Below are 18,304 nucleotides of genomic sequence, written 5' to 3' on the forward strand. Positions count from 1 at the left end.
AAGTTGACTCCCCCTTCCCCCAACCCATTTTATATGTGTTGCTATGGGAATGTGCATATTTACCTCAAAGACTTGACCCTTCCCTCTGGAGGGTTTTCTAAGTGCACACACACTATAGCCTGAATCTCATCTTCATTTCTTTGTGTTGGGGAAACAAGTTTAGGTTTCATATAGCAACATTTCCTCTTGACATGAAAACTATTAAAGCTGACTGTTTCCTGATACAGAATGTGTCTATTTTAGCAAGGTAGAAAAGTATTTCAGGGAGGTTTTAGGATATAATGTAGGCTTAATTAGATTAAAATACAATAGAACAGAATATAATAGAAAATCACACATTTTCAACTAATGACATTACAGTTTATTACAGATTTATAAACCGCATGTAGCCTTATATAATTAACAGCCTAACTATTTACACAGTCTTACAGATAATGTCTATGCAATTTCCACAGTACGCATTTAAGTGCGCCTGCGGAAATGTAATCTCCGGAACCTTTCTTTTAGTACTCTACTCTGATCGGAAACGCACCAGCAACACGTTATCTTGTTTACAATGTGCATGCTGTCAAACCCAGATAGCTCTACCAGGGACCAAACATGGAACATCTCAGAGTACTAGAATTGTACAGCGGTATCGGAGGAATGCATTATGCATTAACAGGTATGTGAAATATATAGCTAGTCACTTGTGAGTCTGACTGTGTTTTTGTGTCCAAGCATGCTATAAATTGGCTAGCCGCGTCTGCTAACGATAGCAAGTGAATGGTTTTCTTACTGATGATAGCTAGCTAGCTACAGAAGCTAGCTAGCGTTACCTTGTTCTTAATTGGAGAGCAAATACTTAGCTATTGTTTGCAAAGATGACTGGAAATTGATTTGTAGCTAGTTTCTCGCCTAGTTAATCTCGTTAATTTGTCAAAATTTTCGCTCATGCGCAATTAACAAGGTTAATTGCTCCTGTCCAGCCAACTAAGCCTTTTGCATTCCAATAATATCTCCTTTCTCTTGAAGTGTGCACTCGTTCACTACTCCCCACAAATCTTAAAGCATTGGATTGGTGGAGGCATAGCTGACAGTTTCAACTGTGGAGTGGAGTTTAGTTCGTTAGTGGAAGCATGGCTAGCGGGAATTTCTACCATATTTCTTATACCAGTCATTTCCTTTCAATTCAGTGAAAGGAAGTGAACAAGTGTACACTTTGCTCAGGCAGTGACGTTCATTTGGAATGCTCAGGTTGACGCAGCCTGTCATACTTTGGCTTTCAACAGGTGTCACTGTCGCTATTCATAAAGTCTATGGGACAATACCTGTTGATCATTAGCTACCAGGCTCATTAGCAAACCACTAGACCATAGTGCCTACTGTTGTGTATAAGTTAGCTGTCTATCTTTTCATGTTGATGAACACTCCTATTTCTTTCTCTGTGCAGAGAGTGGTGTGGCAGCAGAGGTGGTAGCTGCAGTGGATGTGAACACCACAGCCAATGAGATCTACAAACACAACTTCCCCAACACGCCTTTACTTCCCAAGACCATAGAGGTGAGCACTCTTAGACCTGTCATTGAGGTCCTGGGTTCAAAAGAGTTGCCATACTGCATTCTTAACCAGCAGGCTATATTTCAGGGGCACACTTCACCAAAGGAAATAACCAATTTTAACTGAAATTGTCAGCTCATGTTAACTTGTAAGAAGGTCACATATACCTGTACTTTGAGAGACATTCAGACATTCAAAGTACCAAGGCTAAAACTAAAGGATATGAAAAGTCTCTCAAACAACCAGAGATTTTAGGTTAAAGAGATTATCCGGTACATTTTTATACTTTTTAGCCAAACGTTCTGAAATTAGCCTCACGATCCAAAGGTGGTCCCTGAAAATGGCGTACTACTTCACATATGTGCAGATATGTGCACCACATCAATGCTCTCTCTCTCGCTCTGCTGTGTGTGCATCTTGCTACCAGTCACTCAAATGGTGAGGGGCTGATGATCATTGCCTAGAATTTGAATTGCTAGGGGGCTGGCCCACATGGGGGAAAAGGTAGGGTTGTCTGCTCTGTCAGCATCCAGTCAGTCATGATGCACAACTTGCACTGTCTTCCTAACAGGATAGAATATTCATGCAGTTATAGGTCTATGCATCACTCTCTTCAAATTAGCCCTGAAAAAATGTAGGGAAAATGGCACAGCTTCCAGAAAAGCAGTTGCTTTCAAACTATGGATTACGTGGCTAATTGAGGCAAGACAGTAATTCTGCTCATAAATTATGAACTACACATTGACACATTCAGCCCAAAGCGGGAGGTTTAAAAAATACTTAGTAGTCGCCAAAGTTCCAGAACATGTCTTTAATCTCTAGCATTAACCTTCTAAATTGTGTGTATTTGTTACAAAAGGAAGCACTTTGCTGACATGTGCAGATCATTGTCATTTCAGTGTAATTATCCTGAGATGAGTTTAAGTGATCTTTGACCTGGATAATAGAAACCAACATGGAATTTTTATTTAACGCTCAGTGTTATTCTTGCCAATTAGCCTAGTCCTCATACAAGAGTAGCTGTTATTGACACAAGATTGTTAATTTGGATAAATATGCTTTATTATGAAATGAATGCCTTTTGTGTCCATTTGATATTTTAAGTAGAAATTGTGCACAAATATTGCATTTTAAAAGCCTGTTATATTAAATGAAGTGTCCTTTTAATATAGACCATATGGATAATTCAATTAATCAGATTTGTTATATAAATATAGACTTGCTAAAGTGCCAATATTCTGCCTTTTCACATGGCCCTCTGTGCACCCTCTGTTACTTCTAGGAAGATTTGAACCCACTTAATCCCAACATTTCTCCATGTTTTCAACATTGTAAAGCCGTGGTTATTTTGTTGTTTTGACAGTCATTTATGAATATTAATATTTAGGCTATTTCATGTGATTAGTCTAGTGATTCATTTACGTCTGTCCCTAATTTTAAGGTCAACCTTGTTACGTGAACTGAACTCTCTTTTTAATATGGAAACTATTCCTTAAATACAATTCTAAAGAAACATTGAACATCTAATACTCAAATCATAGTGTAAAACAGTTGAGCTGGTTCTACTCTTTTTGGCAATTTGCTGTTGTTTTGTGCTGGATAACTGAGCGGGTCAAGCATAACACATCAACCATGTTACGCATAGATAGACAGGCTAGAAATGTTTTAACGTTTATTTTTTTTTTGTGAAGCTTGCATTCAATTGCCACTTCCTGCCCAAGCTTCCATTCCCCCTGTCACAAGGGGATTTATGGCTGATTTATGATGAAATCGTCAAACCTGTTACGGTCAACCCTGTTTTACTTTATTTGGCACTTAATAGGCACTTACTATAGTCATTCTTTATTTAACTACTTGAGATGGGAAAATATGTTTTTTATGATGTTAAACATGTGCTCTTTATTACAGAATGTTAAAATTATGTGATATCAAACAGTTTTATTTGTTACACTTCTCAAAAGGTACCGATTTGGTGGAAGACCCATTGAGATATATTGGGCCTACTCCTTTAGTGTTGCACACGTTCCATAATCTAGGATGTATTTGTTTATTTTGCTTTTCCCCACATAATCCCATGACTTATGTTTTAATAGGCTGTTTGAGGTAAAATAGTAACTGAGGAGCAGGTTAAGTGAGGGGTAAAGGTTGTCTGCTCTGTCAGCATCCAGTCAGTCATGGTGCACAACTTGCACTGTCTTCCTAACAGGATAGACTATTCATGCAGTTATAGGTCTATGCGTCACTCTCTTCAAATTAGCCCAGAGTTTCAGTGAAAGCAGAAGGGCAATTCCATGGTAACGTAATTATGCTGAGACGATTTTTCCCTTTAAAATGTATACCAAACAAAAAACATTAATTTTAAAGTTTAACAAACCATAGAACTCTATGCACAATGACTATTTTTAACACATTTTTACAAATAAAGTAATGTGCAGATACAAAGTTTGGTAAAAAAAAAATGTTTAACCGTAATTCTGTTACCAAACTTTGCATCTGAATTTACTGTGTACATTTTCAAAGTAGGCCTAGTCATTTTGCATATAGTTCTATGGTTTGTTAATCAATGTTTTTTGTTTGGCATACATTATTTTAAAGTGACTAGGCCTACTTCCCTTACCGTAGAATTGCCCAGATGTAAATAGAAATTATGTTGTTGTAGTGTTTTAAATCCAGGGACATAACCTAACCCGAAGACAATATAAAGGCTCATAAGCCTGCATGCTTATAACACATTAAACAGCAGTATACCTGCAGGCTTTTATTGGTTGTGAAAAGATGAGAGATTAATGTTATGGGCATACCACTGAGGGGTAATGGTTACACACAGACCTACACTGAGTAGGTTTCCATGACATAGACTGACCAGGTAAAAGCTATGATCCCTTATTGATGTCACTTCAATCAGTGTAGATGAAGGGGAGGAGACAAGTTAAATAAATAATTATTTTTAAGCCTTGAGACAATTGAGACATGGATTGTGTATGTGTGCTATTCAGATGTTGAATGAGCAAGACAAAAGATTTAGGCTAAGTGCCTTTGAACGGGTTATGGTTGTAGGTGCCAGGCGCACCGGTTTGTGTCAAGAACTGCAACGCTGCCGGGTTTTTCACTGTCAATAGTTTCCTGTGTGTATCAAGAATGGTCCACCACCCAAAGGACATCCAGACAACTTGATACAACTGTGGGAAGCATTGGAGTCAACATGGGACAGCATCCCTGTGGAACGCCTTTGACACCTTATAGAGTCCATGCCGTGACGAATTGAGGCTGTTCTGAGGGCAAAAGAGGGGTGCAACTCAATATTAGGAAGGTGTTCTTAATGTTTTGTACACTCAGTATATATTGTTGCTCTCATAATCACAGGCTTATATACAGTAGCTATGGCTTACATAGAAAGCTATCAATCAGTCATAATGTCATAGCACAATCACAGTTTTAAGTAGAAGATGAAATGCTGTTTTCTTATGTGTTTTTATTTATTTTAATTTTTAATCTGTCACTTTATGTAGCTTAAATCAAAGTAATTTTGTTTGGTTTCAGGGAATGACATTGGATGATTTCAACAAATTGGCGTTTGATATGATCTTGATGAGCCCTCCATGTCAACCTTTCACTAGGTATGTGCCTGTGTGTGTACGCGTACACATGTGCCTAAGATCTGGTGTTAGCATTTAAAGATTATCTGAGTTAGGTCATAGATGTGTTAAAAAAGGGACACTGCAATCGTCTTCCTCTCTGTAGGATTGGGTTACAAGGTGACGTAACTGACCCCAGAACCAAGAGCTTTCTCTACATCCTTGACCTTCTACCAAGGTTAGACACATACATTTACACTCCCTATTCATCTTTCCAGTTGGTCTCTCTTTCCAGTGCCTTGGTTGTTTTCTAGGTAGCTACTCTGTTTTGACCTATTTCTAGCCATAGGATTGAAGTTCATTCAGTCTTTTCCTCCACTGTAGTTACTCAGTTTCCCCTATTTGTTACCTAGCTAGTAGCTATTTCTGGAGTCATTGATTCAGTTCCAGGTCACTGAAACCATTGTTCTACACCATCATGACCATGTCATTTTCTTACTCATTACATTCTGTTTATAGATAGACTGATGTAATATCCTGTTGCATATTGCACATTCAGAAAGTGTAAGAATATTGCCATCAATATGAATTCACCTCTCTGAATTATGTTAGTTTTTTTATGAATAAAGACATGCTGTGTGGTTTGACCCTCTTCTCTCCCTGTAGGCTCAGCAAGTTGCCGCGCTTCATTCTGCTGGAGAACGTGAAAGGCTTTGAGACGTCCTCCGCCAGGTAACCATGGAGATGGGAGTCCCCTGCTCTGGAAGGTCACTATGGTTACCCTGTTGGCAGCCAATGCGGTTTTGGGACAGGCTGTGTGTTTAGCCTGTCTCTGTCACTGTGGATCTGATCTGTGTACAGAACTTTCTCTGAGCACTAGACAGCCCACTTCTCTACTAAGTCCTGTAGGCCTATATATTTTTCAGCTAAATGCAATTTTTTTGATTTCGTTTACCACATAATTTCTCTAAAGCCCCTTTACTTTTCAACTGTCATGTACAGTGCATTTACTGCAGTCTTATAACAAATATGATATACCATTTTCTGTGAGATGGCTAAATGTATGCCAAGAGTGATGTCTGAATAGTATTTTCTACTCTGCCTAGGGACTCTTTGGTGAAAACGCTAAAGGAATGTGGATATAACTATCAGGAGCTCATGGTTTCTCCTACATGTGTAAGACATCACGTTTCTTTACATTACAGCAGCATAGTGAGCTTACACATCTTCTAGATTCTAACTGTCTCTATCTCTGTTCACAGCTGGGGATGCCCAACTCCAGACTCCGGTATTTCATGATTGCCAAAGCACCACCAGGATCTTTCTCCTTCCACACCACTTCAGCGGTGGGGCCCAGTCACCTTAACATCAATCTCTATTATGTTATGGATATGATGTACCTAACTACATGTAATGATGTCTACTTTGCATTCCTGAAGGAGAATGGCTCCATACACTTTGTGGGCAAAATTGTCTTCATATACATTTTGTAGACAACATCCTGGTTTTATGTATTTGTCACAACCAAGTAAACAATGTGAGGTAAACGTATTTCCTCCCATGACCAGATCCAGGAAGGTTTCCCGCACCCTGCAGACAAGGTCTTATTAGAGCCCAGTTCTCCAATCTCACCTAGTCCCACTACAACCACCTGCCAAAAGGACGATCACAAGGAAGATGAAGGTGGTATCCTGTACAAGCTGGAGCGGGCCCAGGATGCTGAGAGGAAGAGCAGTCAGAACAGAGACCCGTCCCTCAGACAGATCAGGGCCTACCTGGAGGACCAGGGAGAAGGGGAGATGGAGCAGTACCTCCTTCCTCCTAAGACCTTGCTGCGCTACGCTCTGCTCATGGATATAGTCAGGCCCACCTGCAGGAGATCTGTCTGCTTCACCAAAGGGTATGGCATCAAGCAGCAATGGAGCATAGAGACAGTAGGGTTTTTTCTGGATCAAAAAGGGGCCTAAGTGGTGGGCGTGGCAGGGGCGTGGTCGGCCTATCGGTGCGGCTGAATTTCAGATAAAATGTTGCAGTTCTAAAGGTAGCTTAGTGATATGACGTAGATGCAGAAAGTAAACAGCATAGTGGGTCAATTTCTAAGAGCGTTGAAGTACGAGGCTCAACTTCTCTGCTTTTGGTCTTGTGGCTCCCTCTCTGTAAGAGTGTGAAGCGAACCCGTGCACATGCATCTCAATATCTGCAGTTCTGCTCGTGGCAACGTCATTTCGCTGAGTCTACTGCTAAAGCTAATTCCCTGTAGTTCTATGCATTTTGCCATGGCTAATGCTGTTCTTTTGCTCAAACATAACAAAATATATACTGCTAAATTCATTTTTTGGGGAATTTTCAATTCTCCCTGACTGTCTAGCTTTTATTTTGGTAATTGTTAGTTTTCAAAGTTTGTTATAAAATTATATATATAGGTCCATTTATCTTTTCTAAATACTTCATATCTGGTTTTAGTTGTTTAATTTGACACTGAAAGCGTTTTTCCCTCCCAATGTTTTATTAATTTATTTTTAAATATATATTATATATAATAATATTATTATTATTATTATATATATATATATATACAGTTGAAGTCGGAAGTTTACATACACTTAGGTTGGAGTCATTAAAACTCGTTTTTCAACCACTCCACAAATTTCTTGTTAACAAACTATTGTTTTGGCAAGTCGGTTAGGACATCTACTTTGTGCATGACACAAGTAATTTTTCCAACAATTGTTTACAGACAGATTATTTCACTTATAATTCACTGTATCACAATTCCAGTGGGTCAGAAGTTTACATACACTAAGTTGACTGTGCCTTTAAACAGCTTGGAAAATTCCAGAAAATGATGTCATGGCTTTAGAAGCTTCTGATAGGCTAATTGACAGCATTTGAGCATTTGTGGTCCTCTGTAGCTCAATTGGTAGAGCATGGCGCTTGTAATGCCAGGGTAGTGGGTTCGATCCCCGGGACCACCCATACGTAAAAATGTATTCACACATGACTGTAAGTCGCTTTGGATAAAAGCGTCTGCTAAATGGCATATTATATTATTATTATTATTATTATTATATTATATTAATTGGAGATGTACCTGTGGATGTATTTCAAGGCCTACCTTCAAACTCAGTGCCTCTTTGCTTGACATCATGGGAAAATCAAAATAAATCAGCCAAGACCTCAGAAAAAAAATGGTAGACCTCCACAAGTCTGGTTCATCCTTGGGAGCAATTTCCAAACGCCTGAAGTTACCACGTTCATCTGTACAAACAATAGTACGCAAGTATAAACACCATGGGACCACAAATCAATCCCAAAACAACAGCAAGAACCTTGTGAAGCTGCTGGAGGAAACAGGTACAAAAGTATCTATATCCACAATAAAACGAGTCCTATATCGACATAACCTGAAAGGCTGCTCAGCAAGGAAGAAGCCACTGCTCCAAAACCGCCATAAAAAAGCCAGACTACGGTTTGCAACTGCACATGGGAACAAAGATAGTACTTTTTGGAGAAATGTCCTCTGGTCTGATGAAACAAAAATATAACTATTTGGCCATTATGACCATCGTTATGTTTGGAGGAAAAAGGGGGTTGCTTGCAAGCCGAAGAACACCATCCCAACCGTGAAGCACGGGGGTGGCAGCATCATGCTGTGGGGGTGCTTTGCTGCAGGAGGGACTGGTGCACTTCACAAAATAGATGCCATCATGAGGAAGGAAAATGATGTGGATATATTGAAGCAACATCTCAAGACATCAGTCAGGAAGTTAAAGCTTGGTCGCAAATGGATCTTCCAAATGGATAATGACCCCAAGCATATTCCCAAAGTTGTGGCAAAATGGCTTAAGGACAACAAAGTCAAGGTATTGGAGTGGCCATCCCAAAGCCCTGACCTCAATCCTATAGAAAATGTGTGGGCAGAACTGAAAAAGCGTGTGCGAGCAAGGAGGCCTACAAACCTGACTCAGTTACACCAGCTCTGTCAGGAGGAATGGGCCAAAATTCACCCAACTTATTGTGGGAAGCTTGTGGAAGGTTACCCGACACGTTTGACCCAAGTTAAACATTTTAAAGGAAATGCTACCAAATACTAATTGAGTGTATGTAAACTTCTGAACCACTGAGAATGTGATGAAAGAAATACAAGCTGAAATAAATAATTCTCTCTACTATTATTCTGACATTTCACATTCTTAAAATAAAGTGGGGATCCTAACTGACCTAAGACAGGGAATTTTTACTACGATTAAATGTCAGGAATTGTGAAAAACTGAGTTTAAATGTATTTGGCTAAGGTGTATGTAAACATCCGACTTCAACTGTATATATTTCACACTGTTTGGACTTAGGCGACCCAAAAAAACAAATTTCAATGGCAGAAAACCCCCTAAAAACCCTAAACAGTATAGAGTAGCACAGCTTTACATCATACTCTCACCTAATCTAGCCTGGTATACCATGCATTTGACCCTATATGTTTTCATTTGTTGGTATCGTTCTTGTGTAAACTTCAGTATTTGCTGATTTTGTGTTCCCTATTTTTCCACAGCTATGGACACTACGTTGAGGGAACAGGCTCTGTGCTTCAGTCCTGTATGGAAACAGATGTAGGTTTTGACCTTACGACCTTACACATGCCACACGTGTCTTCTAATAGATCACTTAGCCAGCTTATGTATACGTACACCCTCGCAATGTCTAGGAGGTCTTAGACCTGCCTAGCTGCTCCATTACCTGTCTCAAAGTGTACATTTAACGTGACAGTAAGCAGATGCGAGCAGGGTGTTGGCTGCATGTGCCTAGGAGAACAGGGCGAGCTCTATCCTGACAGATATGTTCTTTGTTTGTGTTTCCCCTCAGTTGGAAGCAGCGTTTAAATCTCTGGAGCGTCTGTCTGAGGAGGAGAAACTACAGCAGCTGTCCAGGTTGAAGCTCCGCTACTTCTCCCCTAGAGAGATAGCCAACCTCATGGGCTTCCCCAAGCACTTCAGTGAGTCATTCATATCCATTAGCCCATAACGTAGGACCTCTATTTGATTAGTTAGTTCATCAAGTTAATCAAGACCAAGAATAAATCCAATCAAATGCAGTACAAAACTCCATAAATCATAGGCCTTATACTGTAGGCCATGTGAGGACTTTCCTCACTGAGTTATACAATTAAAACTAGCATGCAGCCTACAGTAGTTCATTAGTTGAGTTGTCGTCACAGCAAACACAGCACATGCCTAGTCTTACGCACTTGCTCCATGTAACCATGTTAGTTACGGTGAGTGCTAAGCCTAGTTAGCTGCAGTGTTTTTCTATACAAAGGATTTAGCGTAAGGAGCTTTCTGGGTGGGTGATATAATGAGAGTGAGTAGAGGACGTAGGAAGCAGGCCAAGATAACAAGATGAGAGGGGCCAGAGAGTAAGGGCCTGCGGGTGACAAGAGAAGGGATCTTAATACTAAGCTAACAAATTGAATTGTTTTAAGATGGTCATACCATGGATCATTTAGCTATTTGATTTAGAATTTTGGGACCCCTTTAGGTATAAAAAATATAGATTTTTTTGGGACAGATAAAATATTGAATTTGGCCTTTACTACAATAGCCCATAGAAACGCATCGACTAAGACATTCATAATTGGCTAAAAAGACAGTCAAAAAATAAATAAGGTTTTGAAGTGTCTGTCCTATATCTAGGAGATATAAGAACGCTCAGGAAATATATAATCTATTTTGTACACATACAGTGCATTCGGAAAGTATTCAGACCCCTTGACTTTTTCCACATTTTGTTATGTTACAGCCTTATTCTAAAATTGATTAAATTGTCCCAATCTACACACAAAACCCATAATGACAAAGCAAAAACAGTTTTTATAAATTTTTGCAAATTAATAAAAAATAAAAAACGGAAATATAAGTACACATTTACATAAGTATTCAGACCCTTTACTCAGTACTTTGTTGAAGCACCTTTGGCAGCGATTACAGCCGCAAGTCTTCTTGGGTATGACGCTACAAGCTTGGCAAACCTGTATTTGGGGAGTTTCTCCCATTCTTCTCTGCAGAACCTCTCAAGCTATGTCAGGTTGGATGGGGAGCGTTGCTGCACAGCTATTTTCAGGTCTCTCCAGAGATGTTAGATCGGGTTCAAGTCCGAGCTCTGGCTGGGCCTCTCAAGGACATTCAGATACTTGCCCGGAAGCCACTCCTGCGTTGTCTTGGCTGTGTGCTTAGGGTCATTGTCCTGTTGGAAGGTGAACCTTCCCCCCAGTCTGAGGTCCTAAGCACTCTGGAGCAGGTTTTTATCAAGGATCTCTCTACACTTTGCTCCGTTTATCTTTCCCTCGATCCTGACTAGTCTCCCAGTCCCTGCCGCTGAAAAACGTCCCCACAGCATGATGCTGCCACCACCATGCTTCACCGTAGGGATGGTGCCAGGTTTCCTCCAGACGTGATGCTTGGCATTCAGGCCAAAGAGTTCGATCTTGGTTTCATCAGAACAGAGAATCTTGTTTCTCATGGTCTGAGAGTCCTTTAGGTGCCTTTTGGCAAACTCCAAGTAGGTTGTCATGTGCCTTTTACTGAGGAGTGGCTTCCGTCTGGCCACTCTACCATAAAGGCCAGATTGGTGGAGTGCTGCAGAGATGGTTTTCCTTCTGGAAGGTTCTCCCATCTCCACAGAGGAACGCTGGAGCTCTGTCAGAGTGACCGTCGGGTTCTTGGTCACCTCCCTGACCAAGGCCCTTCACCCCCGATTGTTAAGTTTGGCCTGGCGGCCAGCTCTAGGAAGAGTTTTGGTGGTTCTAAACTTCTTCCATTTAAGAATGATGGAGGCCACTGTGTTCTTGGGGACCTTCAATGCAGCAGGAATGTTTTGGTACCCTTCCCCAGATCTGTGCCTCGACACAATCCTGTCTCTGAGCTCTGTGGACAATTCCTTCGACCTCATGCCTTGGTTTTTGCTCTGACATACACTGTCAAGTGTGGGACCTTATATAGACAGATATGTGCCTTTCCAAATTATGTCCAATCAATTGAATTTACCACAAGTGGACTCCAATCAAGTTGTAGAAACATCTCAAGGATGATCAATGGAAACAGGATGCACCTGAGCTCAATTTAGAGTCTCATAGCAAAGGGTCTAAATACTTATTTAAATAAGGTACTTCTGTTTTTAAGTTTTTTAATACATTTGCAAAAATGTATAAAAACCAGTTTTTGCTTTGTCATTATGGGGTATTGTGTGTAGATTGATGAGGACAATTTTTATTTAATCAATTTCAGAATAAGGCTGTAACATAACAAAATGTGGAAAAATTGAAGGGGTATGAATACTTTCCGAATGCACTGTATTTAAGACCTTGTTTTTGTTGGCACAATACTACTTCCATTCATTTGTATGGGTTACCTTCAGACGAGTCCCATGACACTTGGGGGTCGTAGACAAAACGGAGAGAGTCACCCCTGTTAATGAGAATCACCCCTTTCCGTAGAGTGGTTCTAAAAGTTTTTTAGGCCAAACCATTCGGACACTGCAGACGTTTTCGTCAGAAAACCGATTTTCGGGGTGTCTCATGGTCTGACAAACATAGCTGTAGCTCGGCCACCTTCCACCACAGATGCGGAAGACCGACATAGGCGGATGCGGTGGATTGAGACGCAGCCCATGCAAAAAAACTGATATTTTTAGCTTAAACTGACAGATTTTGATGGGGATTTTTGTATTATGTTACTTAGGTGTGTCAATTGACTCTTAAGGATTTTAATGAGGTATGGACATTCTCATACAACTGTTTAGTCTCTTGACAATGTTGGGAAAAACTAACCTGGAAATCAGTATATGTTTAGTCTTGTTCATAGGATAATATGTGATGTAATGATTTTGTGTTGTTTTTCTTGCAGATATCCCAAAGAACATCTCCACCAAGCAGCAGTACCGAGTCCTGGGGAATAGCCTGAACGTACATGTGGTTGCCCGGCTCATAGAACTCTTGGTATCCTAACCAGGTGTATACAACTCATGGTATCCTAACCCAAAATACATTCTGCCTAGGGGAAAATACTGTTTTCCAGTTTATATCTGTGTTATAACTGTGCTACTAGTGAGATAATGTAGCCACAGTCTGTCTGTCCTAGAGTCCACAGTTGGGCCAGAGGGACAAGTTACATACTGTATTTATTGTATAAACGATGTGCTACACGACATGGATTGGAATCATGGAATCATGGAATCAACCTCTGCAGATGCCTTTGCTTTTTTCATTTCAATTTCAAATCTGCTAACTGAATTAAATAAAACTTTTTTTTTGCTATATTCTTTTGTTCTTATTTTCTGAACTTGTATGTATTATGATGGATCTTCTTTTTGGCAGTAATTATGAATATGATTTGAGCCTTCCTCGTCAAATATTAATGTTTATCAAGGAAGTTCAAAAACTTTTGAAATCTTTTATAGATGGGAAACACTGCTCAACTCATTTGGACTGTACAGTGGACCATACACACATTTGAACCATACACTAAGAAAGAAGCTTCAAACATCCAGGTCCCTGCATGTGTTACTGTTAGCGAACTAATGTTCACCCCAGCATAGTCCCTAACCTAACCTCTGGTTACTCATCTCTTAAAGCATGTGATGGCTCGTGTCAATCACCCAATAAAAGGACATAACCGGTATGTAATTGTGTTTAAAACACTCCCCCCCCCCCCCTCTCATCGTTGGGTAAGTTTGGGTGTTTTATGGTTCTATGTGGCTGCCTATGCCTTCTCCCAGAAGAAGACCAGTGGGGACAAAGTGCACCCCTGTCCTCCCCTGTCCCTTTCTAGGGGCATTAGAGTGTTGCATCAGGTCAGTACCGCAATATAGTGTCTGAAGAGAGTGCCCAGGGACCAGACTCTCTCTCAGCATGGCTCGGATACAGCAGCTCTCCTGGTTGCTCCTCTGCCTCCTCTTCCTGGTTGGACTAGAGTGTGACCAAGGGGAGCACGCCGCCCAAGGACCACGCAGCAAGAGGGACATCAGTAATGAACAGTGAGTTTGGTGATGATTTGTGGTTATAGTTTTTTTGATCTGCAAGAATGCAGTGTCTGCTAAAAACAGTTGTGTGATGTAATAATATTATCTTAATAGTGATTGAATTTGTTACATGATATTTTCCTAAACTTAATTTTTACCCTTTGCAATAATGTGAAGTTATCTGGAAATATCTTCGCTTCAGTCAAGCAACTCTGACCTTCAAAGCTCAACCAAGCATCACCTCCAAAAGTTGAATTTAATCTATTGCTATTGGAGAATAAGCCATCTTTTGTCATCGAAATCATTAATCAAAATGTAAAATATAAATGAACAGCGTTTAGTACCTAACCTACATGCTATATCATATTTTCTGTATAGTGTTGCGTGTTGTATAAACAATTAAAATGTTGATACATTGAATCTGTCCCCATGTAAAATAATGATTTAAATACTTTTCTGATTGTCTTCCCCCTAGGCCACGCATGGTATCAGAGAGCGGTCACCTGGTCTTCTCCACCCATAACAAAGAGATCCGCTTCCAGACCTCCGGGTCAGGCAGTGTCAAAGTGGGAACGGAGGACCTCACTCAGCTGATGAGTCAGGTATGCACACACACGAGACAAAGTCTTAAATGGATAAACATATCCACATTGACAGATGATTTGTAGAAATGTTTTCATGTGTTGTACCGTCTTTTCGAAAAGCATCCGTCTTTGTTACTGTTTTTTTCTAACTAAAATTATAGAAATCATATATAATAATAATAATAATAATAATAATAATAATAATAATGATAATAATATCAGATCAAGTGGTGGATATCACCATGGATATGATAATCATACATTTTCATATCCACTTATCTTGTTCACAAATATGTCCAAAAAGCACATTCTTCAAAATATTCCATCTGTTCAGGACTTTATTATGTCTCGACATCTCTATAAACTAGTGATTTTCACATGATGCTATGAATCATTAACAACTTAGAAAGAGCAGACTCTGCAATTCAACCAGCATTTGACCAAAGATCAAAATACTATTTATTAAAATCAAATTTAATTGTAGCATGGTTATGGTGGGTTTGGAATACTATATAATTATTCAGTAATTACTCTTTAGAAACATCATTTAATAATAGTGAAGAAACATGTAACATCACAACTTCCATACCAAGCCTTCTTTACTTCTTATTTCAGATCAAAACAAACAAAGCTGACATCGACAATATAAAACAAAATGGAGGTGGAACTTCCCCTGATGTCACTAACCAACTCAATACGCTCAACGCAAAGGTGTCATCACTTGAAACTAAAGTGACAGCACTAGAACAGGTAAGTACAGTATGGCCTACTTCTTACATGTTACATATTGTCTTATTCTATATTTTCACAAATAATCATTTCCCTAACTCCAAACCCCTTACCCTCTGTCCTCTCACCCTTACCCTCTGTCCTCTCCCACTCCTCTCCTCCTTTCTCTCCTCTCTATCCCTGCCTCTCCCAGACGGTCCAGAGAAAGACATGTACCAGTAATCCCTGTCAGAATGGAGCCACCTGTCTGGACCTGCTGGACTCTTTTCACTGCATGTGCCCCAGCAACTGGGGGGTAAGTGGACACACAGAGAGAGAGAGAGAGAGTGTGTGTGCCCGCACCCGCATTTATGTGTTATTTCTGTTTAAATCGTGGTGTGTGTGTGTGTCTGCAGGGTCCTAACTGTGCTGTGGATGTGAATGAGTGCCAGATCTTTGTCGGGACCTCTCAGGGATGTCAGAATGGAGCCACTTGTATCAACACCCCTGGATCCTTTACGTGAGGACACACACACACACACACACACACACACACACACACACACACACACACACTGAGACACACACACACTGAGACACACACACACTGAGACAGACATACACACACACACTGAGACAGACACACACTGAGACAGACAGACAGACAGACACACACACACTGAATCTGTCTTCTTGTATTTCTCTTCAAGTTGCACCTGTTCACCAGAGTGGTCTGGTACCCTGTGTACGACCCGCTATGACGACTGTCAGGGTGCCGCTCAGGACCTGTGTGTCCATGGAACGTGCATTGACGCAGACAGAATCACACCCAACGTGGTAACTGTCAATCATCATTCAACAGTGTTGGTCTCCTATTTGATTTAATGGATCTCATCTGTTTAAAAACAGAATTGTCAGCCATTTGTCTTAGCTGTAGCCTGCCCTGTTTAACTAGCCAAAGATACTTTCATTTGATGAATGAAGACTGTCTAGACAATGTCATTTATTTCAGCCAATGTCTCCACCCTGGTCCCTTGGCTTCAATTAATTAGCTTTATGTGATAACTGCCCTGTGAAGAAAGCAATTTGTGAAGAAAGCAATTACTAGATTAGATTTAGCACTGCTAGCTACCATAGCCTTAATGTTTATTTTATTTTATTAGAGTAGAGCAATGAAATACTTCTTTTTCATAGTGATGATAGATCTGAGACCTGCATTAGAGTAGTAGGAACTGATCCATTACCAGTAGTACAGTGGAAGTTGTCTTACATGGGAGTAGCTATAACCATTTACCCCTTGGATATCGAATCAAATAAATGATTTATAGGCCCCTGGCTAATCTAATTAAGTCTTGGCTCAGTAGGCCATGCACATCATAGAAATAGAATGACTCTAGAATGACTCTATTTCTGTAATGCACGTCATTGCACATCACTGATTCACTACTAGTGCATCTAAATGTGATCGGTACACGTTCTGTACATATTCTATTTATGGGAGTTGACATGAATCCATGCCATGTGGTGTTATTTCCTTCCAGCCCAAGTTTAAGTGTGTTTGTGATGATGGTTGGATGGCCCCAGCCGGCAACCCAGCCTGTATATCAGACGTGGATGAGTGTAGCCTTGCCCAGAAGCCTTGCTCCACCAACCCGCCTGTGACCTGTTACAACACCCAGGGCTCCTTCTACTGCGGCTCCTGTCCTGCTGGTGAGAGCCGCTCAGTGCTCACAGTTTCCTTATCATCAATGGTATTGTGCATTAGGTCTGAGGAAACTGATGTTTGGTGACCCAAAATGGCTGACATAGTTTGTTACCTCCATGTGGTTGCCAGATGGATGCCTCTTCAGTCCTCCAAAATAGCATGTTTTGGTCTTGAGTCGAAGTGCTCTTGAATTCAGTTATACAAGAGTACTTCTTAGGACAAAGACATAATAAACAATGATTTGTGCTGGCATTGTCTGTATAACAGTAAATGTAACACTGTTTGTTGTGCATTCCTCCAGGATGGCAGGGCAACGGCTACAGCTGTCTGGATGTGAATGAGTGTTCCACTAATAACGGAGGATGCTCCACTACTCCCATGGTCCAGTGTCTCAATACCATGGGCTCCTTCCACTGTGGAACCTGTCCTCCAGGTAACTAACCCTTACCTTAACCCAAACCTTAACCTGCTCCTCCACTCCATGGTCCAGTGTCTCAATACCATGGGCTCCTTCCACTGTGGAACCTGTCCTCCAGGTAACTAACCTTAACCCTTAACCTGCTCCTCCACTCCATGGTCCAGCATCTCAATACCATGGGCTCCTTCCACTGTGGAACCTGTCCTCCAGGTAACTAACCTTAACCCTTAACCTGCTCCTCCACTCCATGGTCCAGCATCTCAATACCATGCAATCCTTCCACTGTGGAACCTGTCCTCCAGGTACCTGTATCTGAATGAATCTTCTGGAACCTCTCCCTCTTCTTTCTTTACCCTCCTCTCTCTACTGTTTTCTGATATTTAAATAATGTCTTCTTATTTTCTGTTCCTACAACTTATCTCTTAGTCATATACACACAACATTTAGACCAACATGGTCTTTGTCAGGTTACTGTAATAGTGTTCTTACACAACCCTTGGTGTTGAAATTAAAAATTGAGCTGGTGGATTTGGTGTACCACAGAAGAAAGCTGTCCTTGTTTCCCTCTATGGCGGATGCCAGCTGGCAGGTGGATGCTTGCTGACTCCTGGTAGTTTTCAGTAATATGGCTCTGATGAAAAGCAGATGCCTGACTATATGTAGTGTGTTCAGCCCTATCCCCATCCAGAGATCTCTTTTGTGTGTACTCTGTAGCCCTCTGGCTCAGTTTCTGTCTCTATCTCACTTTGTCGACCTCTCCTCCTCT

The 18,304-nt window shown here is 40.7% G+C and overlaps 2 protein-coding genes across 2 annotated transcripts in view; both read left to right on the top strand.

Moving 5' to 3' along the window:
• Positions 1 to 530: 530 nt before the first annotated feature.
• On the top strand, positions 531 to 13,421 carry trdmt1 (tRNA aspartic acid methyltransferase 1). Its single transcript, XM_084151818.1, has 11 exons — positions 531 to 664; positions 1,433 to 1,542; positions 5,080 to 5,156; positions 5,281 to 5,352; positions 5,781 to 5,846; positions 6,221 to 6,290; positions 6,377 to 6,460; positions 6,683 to 7,014; positions 9,664 to 9,721; positions 9,975 to 10,104; positions 13,010 to 13,421. The coding sequence occupies exons 1-11, from the start codon at positions 601 to 603 to the stop codon at positions 13,108 to 13,110; spliced, it is 1,164 nt and encodes a 387-aa protein (XP_084007944.1). The 5' UTR covers positions 531 to 600; the 3' UTR covers positions 13,111 to 13,421.
• Positions 13,422 to 14,013: 592 nt separating this feature from the next.
• cubn (cubilin (intrinsic factor-cobalamin receptor)) overlaps positions 14,014 to 18,304 on the top strand; it is a gene marked incomplete at its 5' end in the record, with an annotated part of 59,009 nt that continues 54,718 nt past the window's right edge. The window contains 8 exons of the mRNA XM_084151825.1: positions 14,014 to 14,138; positions 14,599 to 14,725; positions 15,323 to 15,457; positions 15,630 to 15,731; positions 15,832 to 15,935; positions 16,126 to 16,252; positions 16,957 to 17,125; positions 17,422 to 17,553. Coding sequence (XP_084007951.1) covers positions 14,014 to 14,138; positions 14,599 to 14,725; positions 15,323 to 15,457; positions 15,630 to 15,731; positions 15,832 to 15,935; positions 16,126 to 16,252; positions 16,957 to 17,125; positions 17,422 to 17,553 — 1,021 coding nt within the window. The remainder of the gene's footprint in view (positions 14,139 to 14,598; positions 14,726 to 15,322; positions 15,458 to 15,629; positions 15,732 to 15,831; positions 15,936 to 16,125; positions 16,253 to 16,956; positions 17,126 to 17,421; positions 17,554 to 18,304) is intronic.

The sequence above is a fragment of the Coregonus lavaretus genome, assembly GCF_964263955.1.
Source record: "Coregonus lavaretus genome assembly, chromosome: 34".
Taxonomy (NCBI): domain Eukaryota; kingdom Metazoa; phylum Chordata; class Actinopteri; order Salmoniformes; family Salmonidae; genus Coregonus; species Coregonus lavaretus.